The 17718-nt window shown below is 39.4% G+C and overlaps 1 protein-coding gene across 1 annotated transcript in view; it reads left to right on the forward strand.

Annotated features, from left to right (window-relative positions):
* The window catches only part of Pip4p2 (phosphatidylinositol-4,5-bisphosphate 4-phosphatase 2), a 52068-nt gene that overhangs the window by 22827 nt on the left and 11523 nt on the right, over positions 1-17718 (forward strand). Inside the window, exons 2-5 of the mRNA XM_021222148.2 lie at positions 562-710; positions 5840-5946; positions 6938-7061; positions 15593-15645. Coding sequence (XP_021077807.1) covers positions 562-710; positions 5840-5946; positions 6938-7061; positions 15593-15645 — 433 coding nt within the window. The remainder of the gene's footprint in view (positions 1-561; positions 711-5839; positions 5947-6937; positions 7062-15592; positions 15646-17718) is intronic.

The following is a 17718-nucleotide window of genomic DNA, read 5'->3' on the forward strand; positions in this document are numbered from 1 at the left end:
TGTAGGCATCCCTATGTGCACACACAGGTGAGCATCTTAGTGTCTTATGGAATAAAGTCTACAGTGTTGTCTCTCTGGGTTGGACATTTTAATAGAGTCCTGGGTATCAAGCTCTAAATGTCATCAATAACTGTGATTACTCTCCAAATAGGTCATGGCCCAGTTGTTAAAGCACCCTTCATCTATTGCCTTGTGTTTTTTTTGTATTGCTCCTGTCTCACCAAGTACTGGCATTACAGATGCACTAGTACACGATTTTCACTTAGGCACAAACTACTACGACCTGCTATCCCGATGAATGCAAAGGAATGGAGTGGATATTTTGAGTAAAGGAAATTCCCCACTGCAGGAAACCTAAACCATCGAATTTGGCGTTTATCAGTTAAGAATCATTCTGCTTGATGACACGGTTACGTGCATATTGACTCTCTGCAACAAGGACAGGTCAGCTAGTGTTAAATTTTAAATATGGAGGAAGTGTTTTAGTAGTTTCTACTGTACATCTAAGGCTTCTATGCTCAAACTAGCCCCAGTTTCTGATTCAATGTAAAATCCTTTCAGCTGAACTCCCACCTCCGTATACAGCCATCGCCAGTCCAGGAACAAGTGGTATTCCCGTGATCAACTGTCGTGTGTGCCAATCTCTAATCAACCTGGATGGTAAACTTCACCAGCATGTGGTTAAGTGCACAGTTTGCAATGAAGCTACGGTAAGTGGCAGTTTCCATTAAAAAGCATAGGTCACTAATTGATGTCATGTTTCTAAAGGGAGTTCTTCAGTAGTATTATTTAAGTGCCAGCGTAGTATACAAATATGATGATCTTCATTTTTTTTCCTGCCTGTCTTTCTTTTATTATATAATAATGTCTCTACATGGTTAGGATAACACCATTAGAAAATTTCTTGGTTAATTTAAATATAGTGTTCCTTTGGTTCTTTACATGTTGTGGGCATTTATATTTCTCTTAAGTATATGTCTATTTTTATTTTAGTGCAGATCTACTGGGATTTACTGAATATGTTGTCTTTATGTAGAATACTATTTATCTAATATCCATATTAGTATCCTTTTTCCTTATTTATGAAGTTATTATTACTTTCTGTACCAGACTGCTTATTTGCAAGTAGCTTAGATTTTATTCCACTTGCTAGATATCAATGCAACGTAATTTTTAAATACTTGAAGGCCACTTTTAAAAAGCAGATCCCACTAACTAAACCTAAATCTTAATGGAATAAATTTTCTGTGGGAAGAAAAAACAATTTTTTACAGTTTAAATTAGTACCTGGTAAGGGATATAATATTTAGTTGATCTCTTTTCCTGCTTGTATAGTTAGACTTTAAATTTTTTCAGTCTGTTTTGAAATCTGCAATTAAATATGAATTGAATTTTAGTGTTTGTATTTTCTTCCAGTTTGGAAAGTTATAAATCAGTCTGCTAATGGTCATTGTCTCTATGAACCACAAAGCATAGATACCAGGCTTCATATGTTTAAAAGTTGTAACATAAAACTAATTCATAAAGCCATGTATTTCATTACAATTTTTTTCCAGTAAGGGATAGCCTACCATTTAGAGAAGCGTATCACGATAAACATAACTACAAAGCTAGCTAGCGTGTAAGTTGATAGATGGCTACTGAATTTAGTTAGGGTCATCTTCTATTGTGCTCTTTGTAAACTTGGCAAGCAAATAAAAGGAGTAAGGAGAAAGTACTAATTTTAAAAGCCAGAGCTTTGAATCTTTCCTTGGATTTAATAATATCTTCTCTCATTCTGCTGTATCAATCTATATACACTTTTTTTTTTTTCATTGAAACAGTGTCTTGTGTGTGTAGAGGGGCATACATGTGAGTATGGAGGCCAAAGGAGGATTTTTTTTCTCCATCACTCCTGGCCTTGTTCCTTTAAGACAGTATCTCTCACTGAAGCACATTAGCTTTGGGCTAGGCTAACTGTCTAGAGCTTCTCTCTGCCCCTGACTATCTCTGGAACCTACAGTGCAGGGTTCCAGGTATGTACAGTCATGCCTTTCCTTGTGTGCAGGTACTGGGAAATTGAATTCAGGCTCTCAGGCTTGCACAGTTAGTAGTTTTACCCATGGAGCCGTCTCCCCAGTTCCTACAGGCTCCTCATCTTCTTACATAGCCCAGATTATTCTCATGCTCAGGATCCTCCTGCCTTAGTCCCTAGGGGCACTGGGGTTACAAGAGAATGTCACTGTGCCTGGCATTTGTTAATGAATAGGAACAAGCAGACAAGCAAAAGTATTAAAGCTTTGTCTTTTTTTTTTTTTTTTTATACAGGACAGAGTAGGTCATTCATGATAAAACCTTAAGTTTCTGAAGATTTAGCAGAGTCAGTCAGTTAGTGATTTGATCAGGGCAGTTTGCTGCTTTGGTGCCTAAAGGAAACTATGTTGATCCTTTTCATGATTATCGCCTCTGACCAAGTAAAGAAATAGAAACAATTGTGACGATGCTGTCATGTAATCAGATTGCCTAGTCTCTTAGCTCTAACCTTACTGGGGGGGAAAGGTGAACAGAAAGCTCTGAGGAGTGCCGAGCCATGTGACTGGCTAATGTCTCACATGTGATGTGATCTTAATGCTTTCAAGTGAAGAGCTGTGAGGCACCGGGAATGGCATCAGGGAATCCTAGGTTGAAAACGTCAGAGCTAATGAATGAACTCAACTAAGGTCCAGCAGTGAGACTCCCTCCACCCACTGTCTCAGGCTACTACTGTGATCCTTTCTGAAATCTGACCTCAGAGTCTCGGTTCTCTGATAGGAACCTGCTATGTCTGTCAGATTAAATGGCCCACAGCTGACTGTCAGCCAGAGATACAGAGGCTGACAGACGGGAGCGTGAGTGCCAGTTCAGTGACTGTATCGCTGAGGCTTCATATCTTAAACTGTGATTTCGTTATATGAAAAATAATACCAGTTTCAGAGGACTACTGTGGAAACAGGAATAAAGCACCTAGTATAGTTACTGGCAAAGCAACTTTTGTTGTTGTTACTTGAGACAGGATCTCACTATGTAGTTCTGGCTGTCCTGGAACTCAGTATGTCGACCAGGATGGCCCAGGACTCATAGAGATCCACCTGCGTCTTCTTTCTGAGTGCTGGGATAAAGGTATGCTCCACTACTCTTAGAATGTATGCTTGGGTTGGAGAAATGGCTCAAAGGTGAAGAGCACTTGTTGCTCTTGCAGAGGACTTGGGTTCAGTTCCCAGCACCCCTTTGGCAGCTAGCAACACAGTTGTAACTCTAGTTCCAGTGGAGTCATTACCCTCTTCTGGCCAGTGGCGCTGCATGCATGTGGTGCACAGACATACCTTTAGGCAAAAGAGCCATACACATAAAAGAAAAATAAATATATCTGAGAACAAAACAAACAAACAAACAAACATTCTCCAGGGCATGACATAAGGTGGCACTGAGAACTAGGCTCAAAATCTAACTTAGTTGCCTTGTGTTATAAGTGAAAAAAATTGATGTCTAGAAGTGAGAAAAATTAAAAAAAAAATTGTGAGAATCTTTTTCATTGTCAAACATACATTTGTTTCATGGCAAATTTTGAATAACATAGATAAATAGCAAATATGTATTAGACCAAATTTTATTTTTCTTGGTGTTTTACATTCTATAGCTGTATATTTTTGATGTTTGTGAATTTTAAACATTCAGGTTTAGTAACCTACAATATACTTAATAAATTACAGGGTTTTTTTGCTAATCTTTATGATAGTTAATTACTTAAAATATTTTGATTTTTTAAAAGATAAGGATTACAAAAATCATAAAACGGGCACTTTTTGATTTCTGTAGTCTTATGTAACAATATACCCACAATAACATGGAATGTATTTAATATGCTAAGCATATTATACATTTAGCCTACTGAGCTTTCCAGGTTACCAGGAGTCACTGTGAAGTGTGGGTCACCTTCCCTGCAGATCACGTGGCCGAGAGCTGTAACTTGCAGCTGATGCCCAACTTCTTCAGAGAATCTCACAGTGCATATTGCTTTGCTAGCCTCGAAAAATTCAACATGCTATGTGTGTTTTCTACCAAACACAAACTTCTGTCTTTACATCACCAAGATGTAATGATAACTAGGAATCTTTCCCAAATTCCCGTCGTCCTCATTCCACAAATTTATTTATGCCATAGAAACTTTTCTTTCTAAATAAATTTTACTAGGATAAATTTATCCAATGCAGAAAATTATTATTGAATCATGTTACCATGTACTCTTTTTTTTTGCAATTTTATTTAACTTCCTTTTTTTCTCCCCTCTCTTTCTTTTGTGTCTTTCTATCTTCCCTTTTTTAAGTGTATGGGAGTTTTGCTTGCATGGATGTCTGTGAACCATATGTGTAGAGTGCCTATGGAGACCAGAAGAGGGAGTCAGATCCTGTAGAACTGAACTTGCAGATTTTTTTTTATTGGATATTTTCTTTATTTACACTTCAAATGTTATCCCCTTTCTGGGTTTACCTCCCAGAACCCCCCTATTTCATCCTGCCCTCCCCCTGCTTCTATGAGGGTGTTCTCCCACACATCCACCTAGCTATTAGAAACAATGGCTTCATGAAATACTTAGGCAAATGTATGGAGCTAGAAAATATCCTGAATGAGGTAACCCAGTCACAAAAGATCACACATGATATGCACTCACTGATAAGTTGGATGTTAGCCCAAAAGCTTGGAATACCCAAGATACAATTCATAGACCACATGAAGCTCAAGAAGGAAGACCAAAGTGTGGGTGCTTTGGTCCTTCTTAGAAGGGGGAACAAAATACTCAAGGGAGGAAATATGGAGACAAAGTGTGGAGCAGAGACTGAAGGAAAGGCCATCCAGAGATTGCAGATGGTTTTGAGCTCCCCCCACCCCCACTAGCAGAGTAGCAGTGTTCTTAACCATTGCACCATCTCCCCAGCCCCTGCATTCTTATCTTATGACCTAGGTCACATTTCCCAAACTGTCTCACCAGCGTCTTTAGGAAGGAAACACTTCTACTTCAGCAGTTAAACCAGAATCATAGATTGCATTGAGATACTATTATCTTCAACATTCTTTTATCTGAAATTTTTGTCTCTTGTCTTTCTGTTGCTTTTGTGTTTTGATCAGTACAGGCAAGGTACTTTGTAGACTCCCTCTCAGGCCGAAATGGCTCCTGTTTTCTCATGCTTGGCTTTAGGCCATGGCCTTTGATAGGAACGCCATAGAAAACATCTGTTCTCAGTGTGGCTATTCAGTTTAGCAAGCTTAAGTTCTAATGTGGCAAGAAGTGTTTTCCTCTAGGCTATTTAATCTCGGTTTAAATAATAATAATAATAAAAGATACTAGTATTTGAAGCAACTGCAAGTTTTGAAGTTTGATGTTTCCATAAAATTAATTAATCACTGCTATTGATAGTTTAAGAAAACGAATGAGCCCTCTTTGCTCTGATGTTGCTTTTGTTGAGCATGGGTCCGATTTCTGTTTCTATCTAAATGGACAGCTGTATGATCTTATCTTGGGAACTCTAAGGAGAAAACAACCAGCGTGTGCTGCCTGTTCTACACTATGACAAGCCCCGTGTAAACTGACTTTGAAATGTGTGCTTTACTGCAAATCCTCCCAATCCTGAAACTTCAAGTGCTCACCAACCAACGTCTTTGCCAGGGGAAGCCGTGTGCAGTGGACTCTTTCTTAGAGTCTACTTGAGTAGCACTGTTGGGCCTTGCAGTTTCAAGTAATCATTCCCTCCTTGAATACAAACGATTTGTCACAACTTGTATATTGGTTGATTTTTCTGTGTTTGCATTTTCTTCCATTATCTAGCCAATCAAAACCCCCCCGACAGGGAAGAAATATGTTAGATGCCCTTGTAATTGTCTCCTCATTTGTAAGGACACATCTCGGCGAATAGGATGTCCGAGACCCAACTGGTAAGAGACAAAGATTCATTCATTCATTCATTCATTCATTTGTGCATTCAACAAGTATTTATTAAGGCTCTTTATGTTCTAGCCTTTGTTCCAGACAGTCTTTGTCCTCAGTTATTACAAGGCATAGGTTTTTCTTGTTATTGTTGTTAAAGGGATGATAGACTTAGAACTTGGCAGTCAGAATTATTTGTAGGATGTAATATTTTTTGAATGGACAGTGGATATTTTCTTTTTAATGGACTATTATAAATCAGTGACTCATTGGACTTATTAAAAATAACTAGTTAGTTTACTTTTGATATAATTAATTTTAACCCAGGCAACAATTTTTATCATGTGTCTCTTTGTATGCTACATGAGTGTCTGTATAATATATGTAATAATGCCTGGGATTGATTGCCTATGCCACATGCGATTATGCATGTCCTCACATGCAAGCATATAAACACCTTCACTGTTTCCTTGTTCCTGAAACGTCTCTGGTCTTTTGACCATCAAATACATCATCTGACGGGAGGATTAAAAGGAAGCATGGACCCCACGTTCCTTTCTTTCCTTCTCTGAGTGAATAGGTATCAAGCAATGCCTGGCTTTTCGGAGAGATTTGGTTTCTGCTTATCCCTTGGTACTTTCATGACAGACACCGTTATTAATGTGGAAAAAACACTTTGTACATTCATCTTCTACCAAATTCAAGTTGTCTGTATAGATTAAGGGGGGAAAAAAAAAAGCCAACTCTTCTCTGATTTGAAGTTACAAAAATTTCGAAATGACCGTTAAATGATTCCCGAGGACATTGACTGGAACTCATGTCATAAAATAGCTTGTCTTTGAAATGATTTTATATATAGTACTTCCTGTGGTTTGGGGGTCCAGGCTTTGATACTTGATTTAGTTTACTTTACTGTAGACTGCTTCTGGCTGAGTGTTCCGGGTTTGCCTTCGATCTACTTGTTGGGTTAATGAATTTGTTGGCTTTTTCTTCCCACAGCCGACGCATAATTAACCTTGGCCCCGTAATGCTCATTTCTGAGGAACAACCGGCTCAACCTGCATTGCCAATCCAGCCAGAAGGGACAAGGGTAGTGTGCGGGCACTGCGGGAACACATTCCTGGTAAGTAGCTGTATGTTGGTCATAGGACACTAATCTGTACATCTAGGTCATCATGAGGACTGTTTATAATTGTATAGTTTTATCTAAGTGTACATTGATCGCAAAATTAAAATAGAACCTTATTTACGTAGCTGCTGAGTCCAGAGTTTGGCAGGGTATATAACATTCTTTGTGAATTAGACAAAGATACATCCAGCTTTAGTTCTGTGGGTGGGTATCTTTGTAAGCAAATAAATCTTACCATGCCTCTCATTGTACTTAGTGGCAAAGTATACGTGTTTAACCCAGCCTTACAACTTCTAGAAAATATAAGAATTCAAGAAAAATTCTTATACGATTTATGAAAAATGTTCTGACTTTAAAATTTTTACTTGGAGTAAAGGAAATTAATTCTGATACCTGTGATTAGAGAAAACATTGGACAAAATCTACAATACAAGTATTTTGATGTGAGCAATTCTAGAGGAGTTGTTTTAATACTAATAACTTCAACTCACAGTAGACTTTTTGTGTTTTTCTTTCTTTCTTTTCTTTTTTTTTTTTTCTTATTTTGGTTTTTCAAGGCAGGGTTTGTCTGTATAGTCCTGGCTGTCCTGGAACTCACTTTGTAGACCAGGCTGGCCTCGAACTCAGAAATTCGCCTGCCTCTGCCTCCCGAGTCCTGGGATTAAAGGTGTGCGCCACCACGCCCGACTCTTTCACAGTAGACTTTTAAAGAATTAATTTCATAATGACTCACCCCATCAGGAAGGGTAAGAGAGGATTTCTTCAGCTGGGCATGGTGATACATGCCTTTAATCCCAGCTAGGGACGATGGATGAGTTGGAGGTCAGCCTGGTCTACAGAGTGAGTGCCAGGACAGGGAGGGTAGGAGAAAAGAGTTACTTAAGGCCCTTAGTGTTAGGTGCTTTCTAGAGACTTGGCAAGGAAGCCCATGAGCGCCGCCGTGGGATGAACGAGCTTAACCAATGTGATGGCTTTTTCCGTTGAAGTGTTTATTGTATTAAAGCAGTTTGTATGCACATGTTCTACATATCTGACTGGGCTTGAGACCTCCTCGTCTACCTGATTACCACCAGCTCCTGTCCCTCAGATGCCTTCAGCTCTTCCAGCTGCTTGACTGACAGCGGTTTTCTGTGTTCAAGCTGTTCTTTTTTCCTATTGGCCACTACGTTGTCAGATTTGACACGACCGTTTACACTCACACCCCCCTCCTCTCCTCACCCTCATTTCCTTTCCTTATTCCCAGCAGATTCACCGTGTTCCATAGTATCCCGAAAGCTTTAGTTGGTTAGAGAAATCCTGTACACAGCTGAAACATGTAACATAGCCCAATTTTATCACGTGAACTTCAGTGTTTTGTTGGAACTGTAAATATGTGCCTGCTCTTTTCTGTGTGCAGGCTCTAAGTTCTTCACAGCATGTTTTAGATGTATAGATATATCTAGTCAGATGTGTGTCAAATCTTTTGCGTTAGCTCTCTGCTCCATACCTGTCACCTTGGACCCTCCTGAAAGCTCTGTTTCAGTCTGCAGATTTGCATCACGTGCCACCTTGGCAGCTGCTGACTTTGTCCTTCTGTCAAAGGACAGGAAGTAATCGTTATTCTCTAGGTAGTTTTTAATCTAACATCAAATTTGCATAAGAGTTTAGCTATTGACCTCGGGGTTTCAGTTGTCCCTTTTGGAAAGTCGCAGTGATAAAGAGACTACGACTGTTCTAATTTCAGGACCTTCCTTTTCGAACTATTCCTCTATATTTCTCCTTGTTTTTCTTTCTTTTTCATTTTCCTCATTGATTGGAAATTTCATGAGGCCATGTTCCAGGGAGAGTATTCTGTGGGCTTCTGGGTTTAGTTCAGATGATCTAACTAAGCGTCAATACCCAAGAGCCTTTCAAATCCTGTTTCTTTTTCATTATAATCTCTTCCCCATGACATCGTTCAGAAATACTTTTTAGGAGGTGATATTTTTCTCAATGCTTTTCTCTTTTTTTGTCCTCATTTTTTTATTTGTGTTTCGTTCATAGTAGAAGTTTGACTCGAATATTTATTTAAATTCCCTTACTGGACTCTACATGTAGACAGAGGCTAGATGAGTTCTTTTCCATTTTCTCCTTTTCTTTGAAAAAAAAAAAAAAGTCATTCTTAAATACCTGCAAATCTGCTGAGGCACCAGTTTCTCTGGGGAAAGCTTCTCTGATCTCCTGGGAAAGCGGGAACTGGGATAGAGCATCCTAGGCAATGGTGGAGTGACGTACGTACCCCTGCATAGGCCGCAGACTTTAACTCCGCTGTTTTTAGAATAGTCCTTCCTCTTGACTAAGGTCACAGGAAATTGTAAGTCACAGGCTTGTTAGCTTAGTTCGCTTTCGAGTAAATCACTCTTCTCTTGCTCTGTGTTGCATGAGGCATGCTTCTGGCTGGGTAGTCTGCATAGAGTTTGCAGGGAACACCATGGTATTTGGTTGTCACCCTTGTGATGTAGCTGACAGCCAGAAATCATACATATATTTAGGAGGTGCCACTTACATTTATATACATGTGTACATTAAAATCATCACACTCAAACAAGCTAACATTTAGATCATTTTTAGTGTGTCATTAAAACAACAATTAGACATTCACTATCTGCTTTCTTCCTCATTTCAAGAAGATGAGACGACATCATTAGCTGTAGTTACATAGTAGAGCGCTCCTATTCCTCTTTGCCCTTCTTGAGCCACTGGAATGACCCTGTCCCTTCTACCTCTATGGGTTTCACTGTTTTCATTTCTGTCTATAGACGTAATCGCACAGTGTTCATCTTTCTATGTCTGACTTGTTTCCTTTAATATGATATCCTCCTGTTCACTTGTGTTGTCATTAAGTGGTATTCTATGTCTGACTTGTTTCCTTTAATATGATATCCTCCTGTTCACTTGTGTTGTCATTAAGTGGTATGATGGTAAGAGGTAGTTCCGTCTGTAAATGCCTTCCATTTACAGACGGAACTACCTCATTTCATGGGTATACCACCATGTCTTGATCTGTCAGCAAATTTATGAGTTGTTTCTTCATTTGGGATACTGTGACTCACGCCTTAGTAGGCATGGAAGTCTGTTGCTCCTTGTTTTTAGCACAGCCTCTAACACCTAATTGGAAGGTCTATAGTAGTTCAAATACCCGACCTGTCAGAAATGTCCTCAGTGGGAACCTGCCTGCTTTCTCTAGCATGCGTCTCTGCAAGTAGTCACGTTTTAGTATCTGGTTCCCCAAATCACTGGCTAAGACTTTGATTTCTGCTGAACACAATTTAGAAGCCATGTGCCCTCTGGTTTTGGTGTTTGTTTTTGTTTTTGTTTTCCCCCCTGTATTTCGAGAGAGGGTTTCTTTGTACAGCCTTGGCTGTCTTGGGACTCTTTCTGTAAGTCTGGCTTAGAACTCAGATCCATCTGCCTCTGTCCCCCCCTGTCTTAGTCAGGGTTTCTATTCCTGCACAAACATCATGACCAAGAAGCAAGTTGGGGAGGAAAGGGTTTATTCCGCTTACATTTCCATACAGCTGTAGATCACCCAAGGATGCAGGACTAGAACTCAAACAGGTCAGAAAGCAGGAGCTGATGCAGAGGCCATGGCAGGATGTTCTTTACTGGCTTGCCTCCAGTGGCTTGCTCAGCCTGCTCTCTTATAGAACCTAAGACTACCAGCCCAGAGATGGGGCCTCCTCCCCTTGATCACTAATTGAGAAAATGCCTTACAGCTGGATCTCATGGAGGCATTTCCCCAACTAAAGCTCCTTTCTCTGGGATAACTCCAGCTGTGTCAAGTTGACACAAAGCTAGCCAGTACACCCCCCCTAGTGCTGGGATTAAAAGTAAGGATGGCCACCTCTACTGTGGCTCTATGTAAGCCACAGTCTCATGCTTATAGTCAAATCTTCTACTAACATGTAGGCCAGACAACTGAGTCAGATGATCATGTTAGCCTGTTATTCATGCAGTAACAATAATTAAAAACTTAAAATCTTTATCCAGAAGAGATATTTGGTTTAAAGTACAGAATGCAAAGATGATTTGAAGATCTCTTGAAAGTTATTTCTAGTCATAAGTGAGAAGACTGTCAGTACTAAAAGGGTGGGGATTGGTGTTGATTGCTTCAGGTTAAGGAGAGAAGCCCAGCGGGGCTGGGAGCTCAGTGCTAACTTGTGGGTTAAAGATCAGGATGTTGAGCTGTTCTCAGCAGCATCCTTCTGTTTCGCCTGTCATCTTTTAATAGTCAGCCTCATAATTCCCAAGTTAGGTTGGTTCGGAGTTTACTACCTGACACTGGTTCAAGGCCTGCCTGCACTTTCTCACACAGTTTAGGAGAACAAGAGCTATACTTGCAAAGTATATTTAATGTCATATTTATTTACTGGGACAATCAAGTATTACTCTACAAACAGTTTCATATACTGGGAAGTAATAGGCTGAAACAATAAGACTTTTTTTTTTTTGTATGAACTTTGGTATTTTTCCTGTGTGTCACTGTGAACATCCGAAAGGGAGTTTTTATGTTGCATGTCCAAATATTGTTTCTCATCCAAACTATCTAGAGGGAATCTTGTGGACGGATAACAGTGACTATTTTGAAAGGCATGTTTAGAAAACAGTTTCCTAGAAGAAATAAAGTGAATACGCAGGCTTCAACTAGTCCACCAGGAATATAAAGAAATTTCTTAGCATGCAACGGAGGTTAACACTGAGTCTCCTGGGCACAGGTATGCACATGTTGACAAAAGGCATATTCTTCCTGACCAAGGCTAGTGTTCTTTTATAGAACTACCCAACATACTAAATGTGCTGAGTCACAGATAGTGGGTCAGAGACACAAGTCACACAAATGTGCTGAATCACAGTTCATGATTCAGAGACATAACTCACCAATGTTCTGAGTCACAGTTCATGGTTCAGAGACATAGCTCACTAAGTGCGCTGAGTCACAGTTCATGGTTCAAAGGCACAACTCAGAAAATGTGCTGAGTCATTCTTTTGCGAATTAAAGATCAGTATGGTGAGCTGTTTATCCTGTTATGGTTCAAACTTTTCCCTGAAATGAGCCAAGCTGGTAGTGTCAAACAGGGAAGATTTGTTTCACCTGAGTACAGAGCAAGGGCCATAGCAGAGGGAAATAATAATTTCAATGTAAGCATATTTCCATTCCATATTTCCAATGAGGTGCTTCTCATTGTCAATTACACCCATTAAAATATATTTTAGTAGGGTGATATTAAGTGACCAATTTTATGCAATACAGTCTTACTTATGAGCTTTCTTAGTTGAAATATATGTCATGGGGCCCCATGAGTTTATCTGTTTAGTAGACTGGGTTAGAAATAAATATGATACTGCCAGATGTCTAAAATGATTTCATTTTAGAGAAGTTACTTATAGTTTTTTTTGTTTTGTTTTGTTTTGTTTGTTTGTTTGTTTGTTTTTGACAGAAGTGAGATTTTCTGTTTTTAGAACCAGAACCTGGTCATTTAACTGGATTTGCCATGGACAGCATTAACCTTGCTTTACTATTCTCCTTGCTCCTGGAGGTGGGATGACAAAGGGCCGCTTCCCCACCAGAATCATGCGGAGAAATGCTAGTAAGGAGACAGATGCTCTTGTACAGCACAAAAGAGACTGGGTGATACCTCTCTATAGGGACTGTTGTGCTGTCACCTTAGGACCGAGTCAGGGCAGAGACAGAGTCAAGGGAAGGGAAGGGAAGGTCTGTGGTCGCTCCAGATCGGAATTTACCTGGAAAGCATCCAGCTCTCAAAAGGGGTTACCAATTTTGTCAGGAGAGAAAGGCCTACAGTAACATAGACATGTCTGTGATAGATATGTACCTCTCCTGACAACATATATCAAACTTGGAGCCAGTGTCTACCTCATGCCCTTTCCCTACCACCATTGGCATTGCGGAGTCAGCACTATACGAAGACAGCCAGAGCCACACAGATGAGGGTCGGTAGGAAGACTACAGCCATATGAGCGAAGGTGCCAATCTATAGCTTCTCTAAAGATGTAGTCGTGCATTCTAGCATGGGAACTCAGTGATATGGAACTTGAGGGACTGAGGATATGCCTGTGAGTATTGGGATGTATAAAGCATTGCTGATCCTGGTCTAGTTACCATACATCCCGTTTTTAATTAATGATGAGATAGCATCTAATGAGCTGAGATGAGGAGAGATGCAGACAAGTGGCTTCAAGGAGCCCAGTAGTATACCTGTCTTCTGGTCCTAGGTTGTGCTCTTCTAGCTCACGGATGTGTGCCAGCGATGGCTAAGCTGCAGCAGGACAGCATGTGTATGAGATCGGGGGAGGTTGGCATGCACACTGGACTCTGCTTCATACCGTCTCACCAGGGAACAGCACACAGGCACACCACTAGGCATCAGAAAGATGCTCCCTTCAGCACCTAGCAGCAGGGAGGACTCAGGTCAGAGCAGGGCTGAGTCTTCATGAGGGAGGCAGACATGCTGGGTTTTGGATTCAGGGTCTTTGGCAGGTGTCACACCCTAGCTAGGGACTACCTGAAGTGACCAAGATGCCAGATTTTCTGCCAGGATTTCAAGATTGAACAATATCATTTTAAGAGTATAGGCATAGCATTTTTTATTTAGGGAGATTGTTGAAAGTCAAATTCTTTGCAAAATAAATTTTCATCCAACTAAATACCCACAAAAATCAGCCCCAGCCATAACCTCTTTTCCTGTTTGAATTTGCTCCGGAGACTATACTTGGAGGTGACACCACCACCATTTGTGTCAGGTTGATGACCATATAATTTACCTCTTTCACAATCAGTCCTCATGTTTGTTTTCAATGAATTTGCCAAGGTTAGCTTGTGCTAAAAATGTTCACTATAAAATAATAATGCTGAGATAAATAATCCACTTTGACTGGTCCCCTAAAATTCACATTCTGCAATGTGTCAACCTTGAGTCTTGAGTTTTTAGTTACCCTTGATCTAAGGGTTTTGTAACTGTCTCCTTCGGGCTATAGTGTTGTTTGAATTACAAAATTCACTCATGAAGAGCTGTTTATGAATACAGTCTCAAATGATATTACACATTCAGGAACTCATCTGACTTTGTTTGAAGACAGAAAAGAACACTTCAGTTCATTTTCTGCTCAGTTCCAGTTTCTGTGTAAATCTGCATAAATCTCTGTTTGGCGTATTGATTCAAGGATCTTTTGCAGATGAGAATAACTGAAATAAACCAGCATATCACAGAGAGAAAGCAGTGGGAGGGGGTTTGATTGCAACCTGAAAACGATGTGGGTTTGGTTGATGTTCTCAGTCTCTCTGAGAAGGATGAGCCACACACATGAAGTCCCTTTTCTCACTGAGACTAGGTGGCCTGTGGTGACAGAACAGGAGTGGGCAGGACCTGTCAAGGTTTGCTGAGTTGCCTGAAGTTTTTATTAAAATGAAGAAACTGAGATAGGAGATCCGTACCTCTTTGCTCATTTCTTAAATCTGAGGATGAAAAAAAAAATCCATTAGATATTTTGTTAAAACTATATTTTGTTACTTGAAAAACATCAAATTCTGTATAAGTTACTGAAAATTCACAAGTAGATATTGACCACCTAGAATCTTTAACACAATTTAACTTTTATATGAGAAACTTGTTTTGACACAAAACTAATGACATATTTATCTCCCTGTGGAACTATGAAAGCAATATAATATCATCTTGTTTAAAACAAAATGAACAGTTAGACAGCCTGTTGGGGTATCAGAGTGAACCCAGGGTCCTGTGTCTATTCTACTTCGGCTGGAACTCAGAGCAACAACCACATCCTGCTAGAAAGCCATTTGAAAATTCTTTCTTTCATGAAGTAAAGATTTACCTTAAATTTACAGGAACTTCCTTTGAAAGACTTTGCCCTAAGATCTGTATGCTATTTTAAGTATCTGAATGACATATCTATGAGAAAGGTAACACATTCTATTCCTGCATTTACTGGTAGATGGGGGAGATTATTGTACCATAGGATTCATGTGTTTTGGTTACATTTTATAAGCAACGAGGGAGTAAGATCCAGTTCCCTGGTTCTTGTTCTGTCAGAATCTCATTTGGTTCGTTTATTATGTATGCCGTGGCTTCTCACACAAGTGAAATAGAAGATTTAAAACAGTTACAAATCAGAGTATTCATGTATTTACAGCTTGACCTCGGGGCTTAGAGGAAAATAAAATGTGAAGGTACATGATATACTTTAGTACAAGAACCCAGGGGAGAGAGAGCATGCTGTTCTCCTTGTGAGACAGATTTGGGTGGGGTCAGAGCCCTGTGAGAGTCATGGGAACGGGTTCAGGCTGGGATCCCAAATGTGTTCCAGGGGATGAGAGAACTGTTTGAGGAAAAAAACTATGGCACCACGGGAAGGTGATTGATGGCTGTGTCGTGATCCCTGGTGGCTTTTAGACTAAAGTAAACAGGTCTCCGATTGGCTGGCTTTCAGTTGTTATTCTTTTCAAATCCTTCTCTCTATTTATTTTACAGTGGATGGAACTGAGGTTCAACACTCTGGCAAAATGCCCACACTGCAAAAAAATGTAAGTTCTCTGCTGGAAATAACATTGAGAAGTACTTGAGAGTAATCAGAGGAGCTTGGGATTTTCGCTTGTGTAGATATGCTGTTTAAGGCATGTCATAAAGTGAATGCATGCTTACTTATCGTTTTCAAGACAAAGCCAAGACATCTTTAAGCTAACATACTCCAGTTTGAAATGAAAATAATTGGGCTTAGTTATTGTTCTTTAAAGGGAAATCCATTTTTAAGAGAGCAAAATTAATAAATTGGAGAGTTTTCCAATGTCATGAAGATTATAATCTTTTGCAGTTAATCTGTAAAAAAGCATAGTAATCAAGGAGAAAAACTTATATTGTTGTGAGGCTGTAACTGATGGTTAGTTTTTCTGCTTTCTTCCTAATGAGATTATTACTCTGACGAAGTTTATGTAGTTGCCTGGTTTAGCTATCCAGTCTATTTATCTGTGTTTCTGACTGGTTTGCCTAGGGAAAATAACAAGAAACTAGATGAACATGGGAAACCACAAAAGATACATTGATTAGAAATACTTTATGGAATATGTGTTGGGGATTCTGAGGACCAAGGACTTTCCAAGCAGAACTCACAGGGGTCAGTCATACTCACAGATGTGATTTATTCTAACTAAGAATATTAAATATACCAAGCAAAGGGAAAAGACAGATGGGCCACAAAGCTTGCAGACACCAAGCAAAAGCTTTAAAGTGCCTTTCTGGGTGGAGTCTTCTGTGAAAGAATTGTTCCTGCACCTGCAGCGTGTGTCACTAAGGACACTCCCTTGAGACTTGGTGCCCTGGGGAACACTGTCAAGCACACACCCACATTCCAAATATCCAGCAGGAAAGTTCATATTTGGGGTAACCCATATTACACACAGAAAGAATTTATACTCAATAAATCATTCTTATTACATATGGGATCCTGGGAACTTTTTAAAAACCCAAGTTCCCAGACAGCGAAACTTTTAAGAAGGGCTTTTAAACCATAATATTCTTGGGCTTGATTTGTTAACCATTCCACACAGCATTTATTTTGATAATGAAAATTTAATTAAAAATGATTATCCAATTATGTGTGTGAGTTATAATATAAGCAAAGTCAATTAAACTGGAATGTTTTGACAATTCAATTCTTAAAACAGAAAATATGGATTCATACTTTTTTATGACCTTTACTATGATCTAATTACCTTCATCTATCTTGACAGTAGAAAAAAGTCCCAAGAATGGTTTCTCAGAGAAAATAATGAAAGTGTCTGAAAAATCGAGACTACATAATGAAATGTCTCCATTCATCGCTGCTAAATGATTTCCACTAAATATACCTCTGGGATCATTTTCTTTATCATTTATTTTTAACTTCAAAAGAAGAGATATTTAAAACTTGTGAAATTAATCACCTACGTTCTTCATTTCATTGAGTCTCTTGGAAGTCCATACATGGAGAAGAAAAGCAGACAACCCCAAATACATCCACAGAAAAATACCATGCTAGGAGGCAGCAATGCCTAACATGTGTAACTATGCTTGCTATCAATACTTCTGGGTGAATGTATCAAAAATGCACAACGCTAAGTGGGAAGGAACTATCTTCTTCAAGGACATTAAGTGGTATTAAAAGTATAAAAATTAGGCAACAGAGGATAGGAAGCTTGGCACAGTGAATGCGGCCTTCCAGACACCTGGACGCAGTACGCAGAGCTTTCCAACCATCTTAGAGTGCAGGTTAGCCCAGTTTTACAGTAAGAAACTGTTGAGGAAGGGCCGGGTTTTGATTAACTACTTTGGAACAGTGGCATTGTTTTTTGCTGATGATAAGAATGTAAAATTTCTGACCGTAAGGCTGTATTGATATAAAGAAGAATTTGTATCAATAAACTAGGGAGTGGTATGCATAGAAATTTATGTGGACTAAACCAACTTGAATGTCATTCGAAAGAAGATGGTTTGCAGAATTGGAGTTATATGCTAACCATAGGGGAACTCAGGGCCTTTGTTACTTGAAGGCAGATACTGTCATCACATGAGCACTCATGTCTGGCTTCCGCATTTTTTTGGTATGTTTTTCTTTTTTTTTT

Source organism: Mus pahari, chromosome 22 (assembly GCF_900095145.1).
Source record: "Mus pahari chromosome 22, PAHARI_EIJ_v1.1, whole genome shotgun sequence".
NCBI classification, from domain to species: Eukaryota; Metazoa; Chordata; class Mammalia; order Rodentia; family Muridae; genus Mus; species Mus pahari.